Below are 14,664 nucleotides of genomic sequence, written 5' to 3' on the forward strand. Positions count from 1 at the left end.
GTATCTGAGCACCTCACAAAACACCTTTGAGGCACAGAAATTCTATTATCCCCACTTTACAGACTGGGAACTGAGGTACAGAGAGACTGACTTGCCCAATAGGCTAAGTTACTGGCCTAATCTGTCATCATAAATCAAATTTTGTGTTAGTCTGTTTTAAATTGCTCCACAATTTACTAAAAATAATTTAGTCCATAAATATGGTTTAATCTCTTGGTATTTTGGAAACAGACAAGTTGTTAATGGCAAAAAATATGTAACATGAAGGCTCCATCTATGCTGCAGCTGTGGTTTGCAGCTTGTGCCGACATACCCACTCTAGCTAGCTCACTAAAAATGTCAGTGAGGATGCAGCATCACAGGCTTCAGCGCAGACCACCCAACAAGTACATATCGGGGGGAAGGAGGAGGGCGAAGGGAAGAGTGAAGGGGCATTGTCAGGTGAGTTAGTGCATCTAAAGGCTGGTCTAAACTGGGAATTTACATCAGCATAGCTGTGTTTCTCAGGGGTGTGAAAAATCCATCCCCTCCCGAGAGAGACAGCTATGCTGACCTAACTCCCAGTGTAAACAGCAGTAGGTCAATGTAATGATTCTTTCATTGACCTACCTACTGTTTCTTGGGGAGGTGGACAGAAACAGAACCCCTCCCATGGGCATGGTCTTGTCTAGGCTATAGCAGTTTAAGTGTAGACATACCGTAAGACAGGAGTTACATTCCACTGGGATTCAGTGTGTCATGTACATGCCAAATATATGTTTGTTAACCAAACTGTAAGAGCCTATTTAAGTTTTCAAAAATATTTACAAATGATCCAGATACCTATATGGTCTCATCACTGTAGCATCTCAAAACTTAAATATACCCTGCATGTACTAATGAGCAACAGGTTATTAAAAACACCCACTCAGACTGTGATAAATCCCTTGTATCATGGATATGGCACTTTTTTGGTAGCAAGAAGGCAGGTCTTCTTTCAAGCTGTTTCTCTTTAAACAATAGTTTTACCAACGCATGTAAAAATTCACTTTCAATTAAGGTTTGAGTTCCTCAGTCCTTCTACAGGAGCCCTACGACAATCAGGTAGTCTTTCTAATTCAAAAGCCCCACAGAAGACACCGGCTCTAGAGAAAAACTGGGAGCCTTTATTGTTTTTTTCCCCCCACAGTCATTCAGTTTCTCAAATTTGTTTCGCTTCTTGGCTTGTGAAAATCCTGAACATGGCCTCCAAGGTGATGGAGGCAGCAGCAGACTATTGAGGGACCTTTACTATCCATGAATCCACATTGCTCCCGTGCTCTACTGAAAGGGGTCTACTCACAGCAGAACAACATAGAAATGTACACTACTTATTAGAAACTATCTGCTGTTTCTTTATAGGGTCAATACCTGAAACCTGTATGCCCATATTTGAAATCAACATTAGGGTAATATCAGCTAAAAAAAAAGAAAAGAAAAAACTATAAAAGGCTGGACTGTTTGCTATTTTAGAAGCATCTGGGTGAACAATATTTTGCCTGAACAGTGCTATTTGGCAAAGCAATCTATGAGAAAAAGAGTAGGCTATATACATTAGAGCTAGATTTATTTGTACAACATGACAGTGTGCCTTAAGTACCTCAGTTGCAGCTCTATGATCATTCCTCGCTAAGGGCTAAGCTACTTTAAACATGCTGAGGTTAAGTATATTTTCTGTACGAGTGACCATTTAAGAAATGTACAGAGAGAAAGCATTTAACTTTAGCCCAGTTCCTAAAACACTACTTGTATCCTTAGTTTAGCCTGTAATTTTAGCTTAAGTCTCACCTGTAGTAAAGACATGGACATACTGTACAAAGCCAAATAAGTTTGTACAAGTTACAGGTTGTTAGGGAAACGACCCTCAACAGATAGGTTTTCATGCAGAATTCAAAGGAAATATTCTTATTTATTTCTTAGACATCAGTCAGATTTCTCAGACTGTTTTCCACTTACAAGGCTACTACATATAGCTAACTAAACAGAAGCAATATTTGGCATTTATCCTAGGATTAGTGTGAACAGCCACATAACCAAAACGTTAAGAAAGTTAACTTTAAAATGCTTTTGAAGGGTCTGTTTTCATGACAGATGGCTATAAGGGCTTATCAGCGCCAAAATAATTATCCCTTAAGCATTTGAAAATTGAAGGGGGAGGGAAGATTTTAGATTAATATTTCTTTGAGGCATCAGTTACATCTAATGAGTAGAAATGTAAACTACAAGATTAGACTATTCTGCAATATTATTGTATCCAACACAAACAGATCAAAAATAGAAAAATTAGACTGCTTAATAGATCAACGTTTACCACACTTCTTAGCATGATCACTCTTGATTTGACTAGTGCCCTCTGTGGAGTACTGAAATGTAGTAAGTTTCCCTCCATGTAAATTTTAGGTAGGGTTAGGTATTTTTTGTTTGTGTAATACGCTTACTAGCAAAGACATTGTAGAACTATGCTTTATTCAAGAAAACCCACACATTCCTCCTGCCTGTGGTCACCACAAGTTTTGCTAAGCCATAGTTAACAGCAAATATTGGAACAAAATACAGTGCATCAGATTGAACCAAATCATTTAGATTTTGGATTACAGTGAAAATGTTTAGGGAGAGCTACTTTCAGAATTTCATATCGCCTTCTACGATACATGTGCAATGAAATTGGCAGAAGCAGGAATGAAAGAGTATTGTTTCTAATAAAAGCTGAAGAATTGTGACTTTTGTATGACATTTAAATTCTCAGGATGACAATGCATGCTGTTCTACCTACAAGCAGCATTTTAGTTACAAAAATATCGGTCCAGCCTCTAGTTACTTAGTGGGGAAACAATATCCCCAGTGTAATGGCAACATGCCATTCTCAGTGAAATATTTAGAAAAAACTATTTAACATTTTTTTTTTACATCTCATTGGATTCCAAAGTTACTATGGCAATATGAAAGTCACTTTTTGACATGTGTATTGCACCAACGATTAATGCAAAAGCACATTTTTCAAGTTGTAATGTAAAAGAGAAGCAAAAATCTAAAATAAAAGACTGTAAATGTCAAAAGGCATTTTAATGCAACCAATCTTGGATAAACACGTTGCTACATTCATTAAAATTTAAGCAGTCATCCAAGCTTGCCCAATCTTTCTATTATTTTGAACTTTTCAAGATAAAATATGCTAAAAGGAAAAGTCCTTAAAATTGAGCTCAGAATTAAACTGTTATTCACTTCTCCTAAACTGGGAAATAGCAACGAAAAGCTTTGACACTATCCTCACTTCATTATTGCACTGAGCTGCAATTGCTTTCAGACAGAATTCACAATGTATAGGAGAGGGGTGACCAATACTGCTGGATAGCAGACATAGCTAGCATTGTGGATGTAACCCAATGTGCATCAACCACAACACAATTTAAATGGTAAACTATGCACCAGGGTTGATTTTGGTCTTCCCCAAACCAAAAATACTCCTGCTTACCTTTTCCTTCAGGAAAACAGAATCAAATATATATTAGCCAATAGATGAAGTTTAAATAAGATTGGTAAATAGCTGTCATATTCAGTGTTACATCCAATACTACATAAAAATGAAAAAGTAGAAGACAGGAGTATTACTCATGTTTTCATTTTAATAATGGTTTTAGCCAAAAGTGTAGCTTTGAAAATCTCTAGCTAATTGTGAAAATGTGAAGAAGCTAGGAAGCTACCTCACTTTGAACCACACAGTTTAAAGCTGTGGCTTGGCCTATCTGCTTTCAAACTCTCCATTACCTTGCCAACATTTAAATAAGAAGGTACCATTTTAAAATAAAAGTCAGCCTTTAAAATTAGGTGGATGATGTACTACAGTAGCCTAACTTTGATTCAAGGAGAAAGATGAAATGTTTTTCTACAGTAAACAAAACACAAAAGCAAACTGAAATCCTTCAAAATCACTGTAAGTGTATATAATTAGGATTCTCATCAACATTTAAAACTATTGAAAATAAGGTTGCCACCTTACCTTTTTTGGACTGGTGTACCTGGTTTTAAACAGGTTTTCCTCCAGTCTCCCAAGTTTCTGATCCTCTTATTCAGTTTTCTGCTGTACTGCTCTCCTACTTTTATGCTGAATACCAAGTCAGTCCTGCCTTCTGCTTTTCTTGGCAGGAGGCAGAGCAAAATTTTAATTTCAGTAATCAAGAGTGACAGAACAACAAAAGCACAGCAGATAGCAGAGCTTAATTCTTTCCAAAGAAGAAAATACATTTGTCCCACAAAGGTCTGCAAAATCTTGCAAAGGCACCTTTTTCCCCAGTTTTTTCCTGAAAGCAAGATGGCAATCTTAATTGAAAAGGGATGATAAAATTTTTAAATAACTTAAAAAATCATCTTTATATAAAGCAGCAAAAACATTTTCCTCTGCAGAAAGAGAAATTTTAACAAAGAAACACACCAATGTAAATGCACTGTTCATAAACTTCTGCTAATTTTAATTTCACAATGAAGTCAAACTTTATTTTTTGACTATTCTTTAACCTCATCAGTACTGTCTGAAGAAGATTCTTTGGCATCTTCAGTGTCTTTGTTGCTTTCCTCTTGATTTAGATTTTCATTTTCTGATTTGGTCCCATTAAGTAGAGTTTTTTCACCATTTACAAACCCATTCTCCGTGACTCCTGCATCAATAGTTTCATCAATCTTTAAGTCCCCTTGTTCCTCTGCTTCTTCCTCTAGGTTTCTCAAGACAATTGGGAGTCTAGAGTCTGCCACAGTGTTCTCCAGCAAGGCAATATTGCTCTCTTCATATTTAGGAAGTAGGGCTCCTTCTGCCATTTGTCTACTATAGTACTCTCTGTTAGCAGCTGCACTCTTCACTGCTTTCTCCAAAATCTCTTTTTCACCTAAACGCAATTTGATAGCCATTGTCGCATGGAAGGTAAGGTCATGGGTCTCCAAGAAGGATTTATCATCCTGGAGGAAAAAAGTGAAAATTATGAATAAAATCCATCCAACTTTTGTCCTGCAATAACAAAGGCTCCAGAACTTGTAAGCTGATCCACATAGGCAGATTTTTATGCCTGTATGGAGCCCTACTGAAGTCCATGGGAATCCATAAAGGAGCACAGGTCCCCCCACATGGATCAGCTTGCAGAAGCTCAAGTCAGTAAGTTTTAAGGGTAACTGTAGTGAAAGCAAATTTAAAAAAGTGATACACCTTCTAGATGTGTTAGTCTAGTACAGGGGAGGGCAAACTTTTTGGCCCAAGGGACACATCTGGGTGGGGAAACTGTATGCAGGGCCACGAATGTAGGGGTGAGGCGGGGGTTGGAGGCTCAGGGCAGGGAACTGGGGTGCAGGTGGGGGTGCGGAGTGCAGGAGGCGGCACAGGGCAGGGTTTGGGGTGCAGGGTGTAAGAGGAGTTCGGGGTGCAGGCTCTGGCCCGGCGCCTCTTACCTAGAGTGGCTCTGGGGTGGCAGCGGCATGCAGCAGGGCTAAGGCAGGCCCCCTGCTTGCCCTGGCCCCAAGCTGCTCCCAGAAGTGGCCAGCATATCCGGCAGTGGCTCCTGGGGGTGGGGTGGGGCAGGCGGCTCTGCCACATGCTGCTCTTGCCTGTGGGTACCACCCCCGAAGCTCCCATTGACTGCAGTTCCCGGTCCTGGCCAATGGGAGCTGCGGGGGGCAGTGCCTGCAGGCGAGGGGTCTCCAGGGGCCGCAGAAACATGTGCTGGCTTCTTCCGGGAGCGGTGTGGAGCCAGGGAAGGTAGGGAGCCTGCCTTAGCCCTGCTGAGCCATGGGCCAGATCCAGCCCGCAGGCCGTATTGAAAGCCCTGATGGGCCAGATCCAGTCTGCAGGCCGTAGTTTGCCCTCCCTTGGTCTAGTAGATAATTTAGAAAATATAAAAAAAGACACAGCAAGTTAAAACTGATTCCACATTTTACTAGTGGAAAAAACAAGGAGCAACAATTTACAGAATCATGAAAACAAATGAAAACAGATTGCCAAAATCTTACGTACTTTATTTTCTTTGGCTATATATATTATTATAAATTATACATGAAAAAGCAAGTGAAAAATGAATGGTCACATAACTAAGATAAACTCAAAAGAAGATTGCGGGGGTGGGGGGAGGAAATGAATTCTTGTTTTGCTAGAATCACCATGCAAAAACTTCAAGATTGTACAGATTTACAGGTTCTTGGTTCTTACCTCCACAGTAGTTTTATAGGTTTTCAAAAGAAGGGATGCTCTGGCTTCAAGGAATGTCCAAAGTTTAACCTCATTGTCCCAGCTAACTGGAAACTCAGAGTTGCCCAGAGTGAAGATTTTGTCAATAGCATGCTCTCCTATTAAGTGTTCTTTCAGCTCTTCTGCAATAATTATGAAGAACAATATGTTAAAAACAATCTCACCATTCACTATGGTAGTTGACAAAACTTAGAAAGCTTCATTTTCAATAATATGATTTTATATTGCTGGAGAAAAAAATCCTCTCCCCTTAAAAGGAATGATCCAACAATCTGGCTCTCTCTAGTACTCCCCTCAAGGTAGCATCTGGAAATCTTGAGGTTAGCAGAAAAAGGAACCTTCAGTTCCATTCTTAAATAACCTTTTGAACATTTTGGCTTAAAAGACACATCATAACTCTTACTTTGGATGCCAATTACAGATACGATGTCGCATATAATCCTTGATGGTGATAAACAGAACAAGGGGGTGATACTTTAGAGTTGGGTGTATTTATACACTGCTCCCTGAAATGTTTCTTTTTATTGGATAAATAGCAATAGATTTCTTTTTCTATTGTTAAAGGCTATTTTTTTTTTCAGTAAAAAAAACTGAATACAGTTGGTCAAAAGACATCCATCAAAAGTGCCTCATAGAAAATGTCAAGTGGTTTGTGACAGCATTACACAAATTTCATTAATCTTAACCGTTTAATTACCAAAATACTCTCCTGCAAAGCAGTATATCACAAACTTCAAATTAAACATTACAAAAGTTGGTATTAACATTTTATACAATAGACTTCAGTGACATATAAGTAAGTTTCATTTGTTGATGAAAGAGTTACTAAGGCAAGGGACTTCTCACCAACGGATCAATGATTTGTGTCATATAGCTCCTCACTGAACAGTTTAAATACAGACAATAATTGCAGTTTTCATGCTGAGAGTCTAGGACACATACCTCAATTGCACACCAGTACATTTCATGATAATATAGCAAATGCACTCTAGGTATATTTCATAGAAGAGAAAATTCACTAATCCCTTCCATGTCCCTGAAGAATTATGCTTATTATGTAATTATGACATCATCTCTTTGAAATCAAAAGAGGTTCAGTCCCAAAGTCCACACTCGTTTAGAATTCTAAAGGAAGCACAAACGTACGCGCCAACAGTATCCCCCAAACTTCCAGCATATGAAGCAACAGCTTTTCAGAGATTAGAACGTACACACATGAACCACCACTCCGCTATCTTTCCCCATAAAGCCATATATATCAAAACAAATTGTAGTCCCAAAGTATATAATACAAAATTTGTAGTCTTTCAATACAAACTAGTCAAAAATCTCATGTATCACGAGAGCACAGGTAATAATGCAGACGTATATGTATAGTTTATGAATTGAGGGTTAAAGTATCAGACAGTTTAACTATAAAGAGATCAACACCTTTGACATATCAGAAATCCTGCAATCCATTCCTACAACCCTCAAAAGTGACATGAAATGAAAAAGGCCTCCACTCAACTACGAAGTAGGTAAATAGATATATTTGGTGGGAGCCATAGAAATAATTCACTAATCATAAACTAATACAATAGATAATGGGACAAATATCTAACTTGCATACTTTTTAATTTCACAGGAGGGGCTGTTGGAGGATGGGGAAGGTAGAGGATGAGTTAGGGATGTGGTGACACAAACCACTTTATTAAATACTACAGAGCCTCCTTTATCAATATCACCTTAAAAAAATAAAGGTTTCTTTTAAAAAATCCAATGAGACTGGAACACAAGGCCGTGAAGTTATTAATACATTTAATGTATGTCGTCTTAGGTGAACAAAAATAAATAAAATACAATACAATATATACATAAAACTTAACATGCCTCTAGTGTACCTGCTAGCATCTAGGTACATAGTAACTTAAATGTGCAGAGTAACCCTACTGGATGTGGTTGCTCTCCCTGCTGTGAAACGAACAGTTCTTACCTATAACCTTTGTTGGATTATTTTCATAAATGCAAGTGCAACAGCATATGCAAGATTAGGTACATAATTGTGTCTAATTAGCAAACAGTTGTGATTGTATCCACCAAGTAAGTTATTACATGCACAAATTAGGTGCATAGTTAATGACTGTGCATACATTTTTCCTGGTGCAACTACACACATGCATGAAAGTAAGGCTCTGATAAGTTTACTTCACAAGACAAGCTGATTATAGATTATGAATAATCAAAAATGTTGATTTATATGTGCAAACTGACAACTTTGAGGTGTGTCTTTGATTTCTGCTATAGTGCAGTATTTTCTAGTTCCTTTCCCAGAAGAATCTAGTGGTAAAGGGTGACTGAAATGCTTTTCATGCGGCGAACTTTTGGACTTATAAGACCTTGCATTGTGGGTCATTTTTTAACCTTTGACTAAATAAGACTGGAGAGCAAAAGTAATCAATTACAAATCACAAGGAGGAAAAAAGGCAGTTACAATGTACTATATGGTACCCTTCAAAATTAGAACATTCACCACACCTGCTGCTTTGAGGAGAAAGTCCCTGTCAAGGTTCCTCCCCCACTCTGAACTCTAGGGTACAGATGTGGGGACCTGCATGAAAAACCTCCTAAGCTTATCTTTACCAGCTTAGGTCAAAACTTCCCCAAGGTACAAAATATTCCACCCGTTGTCCTTGGACTGGCCGCTACCACCACCAAACTAATACTGGTTACTGGGGAAGAGCTGTTTGGACGCGTCCTTCCCCCCAAAATACTTCCCAAACCCTTGCACCCCACTTCCTGGACAAGGTTTGGTAAAAAGCCTCACCAATTTGCCTAGGTGACTACAGACCCAGACCCTTGGATCTTAAGAACAATGAACAATCCTCCCAACACTTGCACCCCCCCTTTCCTGGGAAAGGTTGGATAAAAAGCCTCACCAATTTGCATAGGTGACCACAGACCCAAACCCTTGGATCTGAGAACAATGAAAAAACATTCAGTTTCTTACAAGAAGACTTTTAATAAAAATAGAAGTAAATAGAAATAAAGAAATCCCCCCTGTAAATTCAGGATGGTAGATATCTTACAGGGTAATTAGATTCAAAAACATAGAGAACCCCTCCAGGCAAAACCTTAAGTTACAAAAAAGATACACAGACAGAAATAGTTATTCTATTCAGCACAATTCTTTTCTCAGCCATTTAAAGAAATAATCTAACACATACCTAGCTAGATTACTTACTAAAAGTTCTAAGACTCCATTCCTGGTCTATCCCCGGTAAAGACAGACTATAGACAGACCCACAGACCCTTTGTTTCTCTCCCTCCTCCCAGCTTTTGAAAGTATCTTGTCTCCTCATTGGTCATTTTGGTCAGGTGCCAGCGAGGTTACCTTTAGCTTCTTAACCCTTTACAGGTGAGAGGAGCTTTCCCCTGGCCAGGAGGGATTTCAAAGGGGTTTACCCTTCCCTTTATATTTATGACAGTCCCAAAAAATTCTCAGGCTGCCAACACACTCCTTATACCACATGACCCAAGAATGTGGACTAATGCAATTTTACATACTTTTAGAAAACTCAATGTCCTCTAATGTTCTATTAATTTAAAGAATGATGCAGAAGAGGACCATGTTCTGTTCTGTGTTCCCAATCCCTATTCCATTTTCCCATAAAACATTACTTTTAAAGTTTTCTAGCTTTGTTTCATATGAACATCTCTTCTCTTCTCACTTAAAAAACCCTCCATCAATTGGAATATTTGTGAATGTTTTACCTTCACTCATACAAAACACTCGAAGGAAAGCCAGAAGCTGAGCAGAGATTGGAGGCTCAGTGGAGTGCAAGGCAAAAACACTGGAGCTGACCCAAAAAAAAAAAAAAACGTGAATGCAAATTAGACTGTAGTAGCTTCAACATGAAACCTTTAATATATACACAGATGTCACATTATTAGATTCTGAAAAAATATGAGGTCACACTAATTTCTGAGTCTGAACTGAAGGAACTTCTCCAACCTGACCCAAAAAAGAACAATCACTTCTCCACACGACAGGCAATTTTACACTTAAATGTCTTTTTATATGATTTTCATAATAAATTCATGCTTGATTTTAGTAGCCAGATGAGTAATATATAGAAGAATAATCTCACCTTAAGTATTGATTTTAAAATGTTAACAGCAATATTATGATTGGTTCAATATCAGTCATTAATCAATTGACATATTCAACAACAGAAGGGCCTGGATAATAGTTTCCATTAGGATGGCTCCTTTCCCCTTAAGAAAACAATGTTTCATGATTGCTGCCCACCATACTACAGCCTGAACTAACAGCAGTTTCTTCTAAGGAAAAATAGTTGAAACCGTGATAGATGACAAATTGAGCATTGCAGGACATTTTGAGAAGGGACAGGGAAGAAATGAAAGCCACATATTGGTTCACATTTAACTTTCACTATTTTTACCCAAGCACTTACTAAAGAAAATCTAATTCCTCCTTGTATACACTCCAAACTAGATTATTTAGATCTGAGTAGTGCACTAAACTTCATTATCACAATGTATGTCAGTTGCTATATAAACAGACAAGATATTAGGCCTAGGCAAACTATTGCAGAACAATTTTAATAATGCACTACGGGACTGTGTACATTTTGAAATATTTTAAGGATGAAAGAAAAAACTCAGTTCATTCTGTTTTACTTACGTTGGAATGCCAGCACGAGCTAAGACCTCTGCCTTCATAGCATACAGCCTGTCACTTTTACTCACTCCAAGCTTTATTTTCACTCTGTCATGTGAATTATTATCAAAGAAAAAACCACTGTGGATCACAAATTCAGCATTCGACCGAGTGCCATAAAAAATGTAAATCTAGAAGGATGAAAAGAGAACAGAAGGGGAGGCGGAAGGGACCGGGAAGCTTAAGATTAACTCACAAAATGGACATAAGTGGAAAATTATTTACTGAAAAAAGTTATATTGTCATGAAATACAATACTTATGTGGTTATAAAACAAAAATGCATGTTTATTTTCATTTAATGATTCAAAATACCATACAGTATTGCCATAAGACTTCAAGGATGTTGTGCAATGTGTTCAAAATTTCCATATATTGAGATGGGCCTGTTATTTTATACCCTGCATGCTAGAGGAGATAACTGCTACGGTGTTAAGGATATTTAATATCATATAGAGACATCTTATAGGTATTCAGCTGATGCTTTCTATATTATCCCCATTTCCCCAAACTTTTTCTAAATCAAATTTGTACTTTAAGACTATTTATTCACCATGGTCCTCTCGCTTACAAAAAATATATTCCATATTTATATAGAGTAATATCTTTTGTTTTAGGTGCCATACAAATGTAGACATGTTTCCTGCCTCTTACAGCTTACACTCTAAAATGCTAGATGAAGCAGCATACACCACAACAAGTGTTTTAAAAGAACTGAGAATTTAAAGAAAAAAATCACTAATAAGTTTATGGTGCAATTTTTCACCTAGCATTTGGCTGCATTAAGAACTTGGTACAGCAAGCCACAGCATCAGCTGTTGCATTCTGAGCCACAAGAACCCTTTTTCAGTAATGGAATTGTCAACAGAAATAAGACATTTATCTTGTATGCAGATGCAATACAATCATTGCCTTTAGAAATAAAAGCAATGTTCTAGTTATAGATCCTTAAATGATCTTGAGTTCATCTTTTAAAAAAAGTATATCTATGGAATCCTGCTTAAATAAGCTTGCATTATAAAAGCAATGATTCTATGAATGATAGTTCTAGGATAGATACAAGACACAGACCTAGGCAAGCCTTGTGTACAATTAATAGTCATAGATTTTAAAGCCAGAAGTGATCATCTAGTCTGACCTCTTGCATAACACAGACTATAGGATTTCTCTGTATTAATTCCTACTTCAAATCTAACTACAGCATCTCTTTTAGAAAAAGATGAAGGATAAGAATAAAGGGACATATCTGTTAAAAATTCTTTTGAGTACAAAGGTTGTAATCCAAGGAGAAAATAGAACTAAAGAGGAGTTCAAGTCCTACACTCATAGATGAGTGCAAGGAACCTGCCTGGGAACAAAAAGTATCCCCAACATACTAAGTATCTGAACACAGGATCCACGCCCCTGCCAGTCAAGGAAACTCCATGCACAAACTGTTTTGTATACTATCTCCAACAGCTCAATTCATCAGGTTTTAGAAGACAGATGCTTCTCCTCTTTACATAAATACTACTTTTTAAACAATTTAATACATATTTCTTAATAGACTGGAAGTGAAAGATGTGGGGTCAGCATCTTTCCACTCATATCTTCAGAATACACTGTGGGACTTGATGCATGTCTGGTCTACATTACACTGAACTGGTGCTGCACATGGCTTAGTTTGTCTTTGGATCAGTGAACAAATAGCATTAACATTTGCAGCTATTCTGTGCTCAACACCACTCCATCTGTACCTGTTTTCATCAACAGGTACTTTTCCTGATGTAGGCAAAGCTTTAGAGTCTTGGTCTTTCTATTTTAATGGTTTGACCGATTAGTCTTAATCCAGGATGATTACTTTCAAGATCCTCTCTCATTCTGACTAAGGTTTTGGGGCACACACAGCACAGGCCAAATATCTCCTGGACCAATGGTCTTTGTCTATTGGATTGTTGATAACACCTCCTCTTATTACCTGTTGATTGGACAAGTACTAGACTATCACAAACTAGTCAAATAAAAACTATGCAAGACATTTCAAGCAGAAAAAAGCACTGAACAAAACCAAGAGTCCTACCACCTGCTATTGCTGATGGAAACTGAGGCACTGAGGGCAGTTTTGGGTATGGACCTTTACCAACCACATCTTCAATTTCTAGATCAGTGGCCTATACAGTGTACACTCCCCAGTGATTAAATATATGAAATGGTTATTACTCAGGAAGAAGCACGCAACTTCTACAGAGGAGATTTGCAAAGATGATTGTGTGACAGAATATATCATGTTCATTATTTTGACAACTGTAGTTTAGTTTATTTAGTTTTACTAATACTTTACGAAGTATTATCCAACTACAACAAAACCGTGTTTATACAAAGACCTCACCCACAGGACTCTGCTATTAAATCTTCACAGAGAAATACTGAGCACCCCTTTTTGTGCAGATTATATTTGCAGATTAGCAAGGCTCTTTTGCAGCTAATAAAAACCTTAGAGGTTAGTTATCAAGTAGACAAGCAGATGTTTGTGTGAAATCGTCACCATTTTCATCAAGACAGTCAGTTGCATGAACAATACATTTCTGCATAAAACTTCACCAAATAGCCATGGAATGGATAGCTGTCTCACATTACCTGTTCTCCAGCCTTAAAATCCTGAAGCGCTACACACTCACAACGGTCATCTTCTAAATTGTAGCCAGTAGTGATCTACCCAAGGGGGAAAAAGTAATGAGTCTTTAGCATATTACATTTCTTTCCTCCCCATTTTCATAAAGCTGCCTTTTATTGGAGATGGATATTATCTAAAGTAATTGCACATCCTGCTTTTCCTTCACCTGATGCAACATGGTTGGTACTAAATGTTTTATGAATCTTAAGCAATCATTTCTTAGTTAGGAACATTAAAAATCTCTGCACTAGAGAAGATCAAGGAAGGAAATTACTTACCTGAAGTAAATGGAAAGCTCTGAGGGAAGTACCCTCCATAGACTAACACTTGCGGGTCTCTAGCTAAACCCAGTAGCTTATTATAAAGTTCTTGAGTTTTAAGTCACTCCTGTGAAGCACTCTGAAGCGCTGCACTGAGTGTGCTACATTCTGTGTCAAACCCTTCAACTAACAATGCATTTTCGATCTCTCTCAATGAAAGAGGAATGGATAACTGGGAATCTTTAAGGGATACCATCTTCAGAGAACTCCAATTTACTTGCAAATAATTCCTTTATCTAAAGTTAAGCAATTATTCTCAAATACTGAAGAGATTTTTCTGTGGGAGCAGATGGGGGAGGGGGGATTGGATTTCTTTACCATACCCTGAATACATTTCTTTTAAAAATCATGAAAATAAAAATACTTATAATAAGTAAAACCATCCTAAAATTTATTTTTTTTTAAAAAGTTAAATCTAGTATGCTCTTGAATAATAACATTCAACATGGACTCTATCATAAAGGATTCAGAGACCATGCTAGACATAATGAAGCTGTGCTATCAGGAAACAACTTTTGTGACAAGTATTCTGAATTTAGTGTTTACACAACTACATTGTAGTAAAAATAGGTTGTGAACCTGGGGGACAAACTGCAAAAAGCCACAGATTTTCTCGCTAGATCTTGTGGCTTCATTAGAACTTTGTTTTCATTTACAGAGATTATGTTTGAACACAGGTACTATACTGTGACTGCCATCTTGGATTTGCTTTGTCTGAGGAGGGAGCC

The 14,664-nt window shown here is 37.7% G+C and overlaps 1 protein-coding gene across 2 annotated transcripts in view; it reads right to left on the reverse strand.

The window, feature by feature from the left end:
• Positions 1-2,463: 2,463 nt before the first annotated feature.
• SETD3 (SET domain containing 3, actin N3(tau)-histidine methyltransferase) overlaps positions 2,464-14,664 on the reverse strand; it is a 66,899-nt gene continuing 54,698 nt past the window's right edge. The window contains exons 9-13 of one of the 2 annotated variants that reach the window (XM_073349613.2): positions 13,580-13,654; positions 10,929-11,095; positions 9,995-10,080; positions 6,203-6,363; positions 2,464-4,965 (exon numbers count right to left, since the gene is read on the reverse strand). In XM_073349613.2, the coding sequence (XP_073205714.1) occupies positions 4,519-4,965; positions 6,203-6,363; positions 9,995-10,080; positions 10,929-11,095; positions 13,580-13,654 (936 nt within the window). In that variant the 3' untranslated portion in view covers positions 2,464-4,518. Of the gene's footprint in view, positions 4,966-6,202; positions 6,364-9,994; positions 10,081-10,928; positions 11,096-13,579; positions 13,655-14,664 lie in introns of those variants that run through there. The other variant, XM_078853382.1, reaches the window with a different exon arrangement.

Source organism: Lepidochelys kempii, chromosome 6 (assembly GCF_965140285.1).
Source record: "Lepidochelys kempii isolate rLepKem1 chromosome 6, rLepKem1.hap1, whole genome shotgun sequence".
Lineage (NCBI taxonomy): Eukaryota > Metazoa > Chordata > Testudines > Cheloniidae > Lepidochelys > Lepidochelys kempii.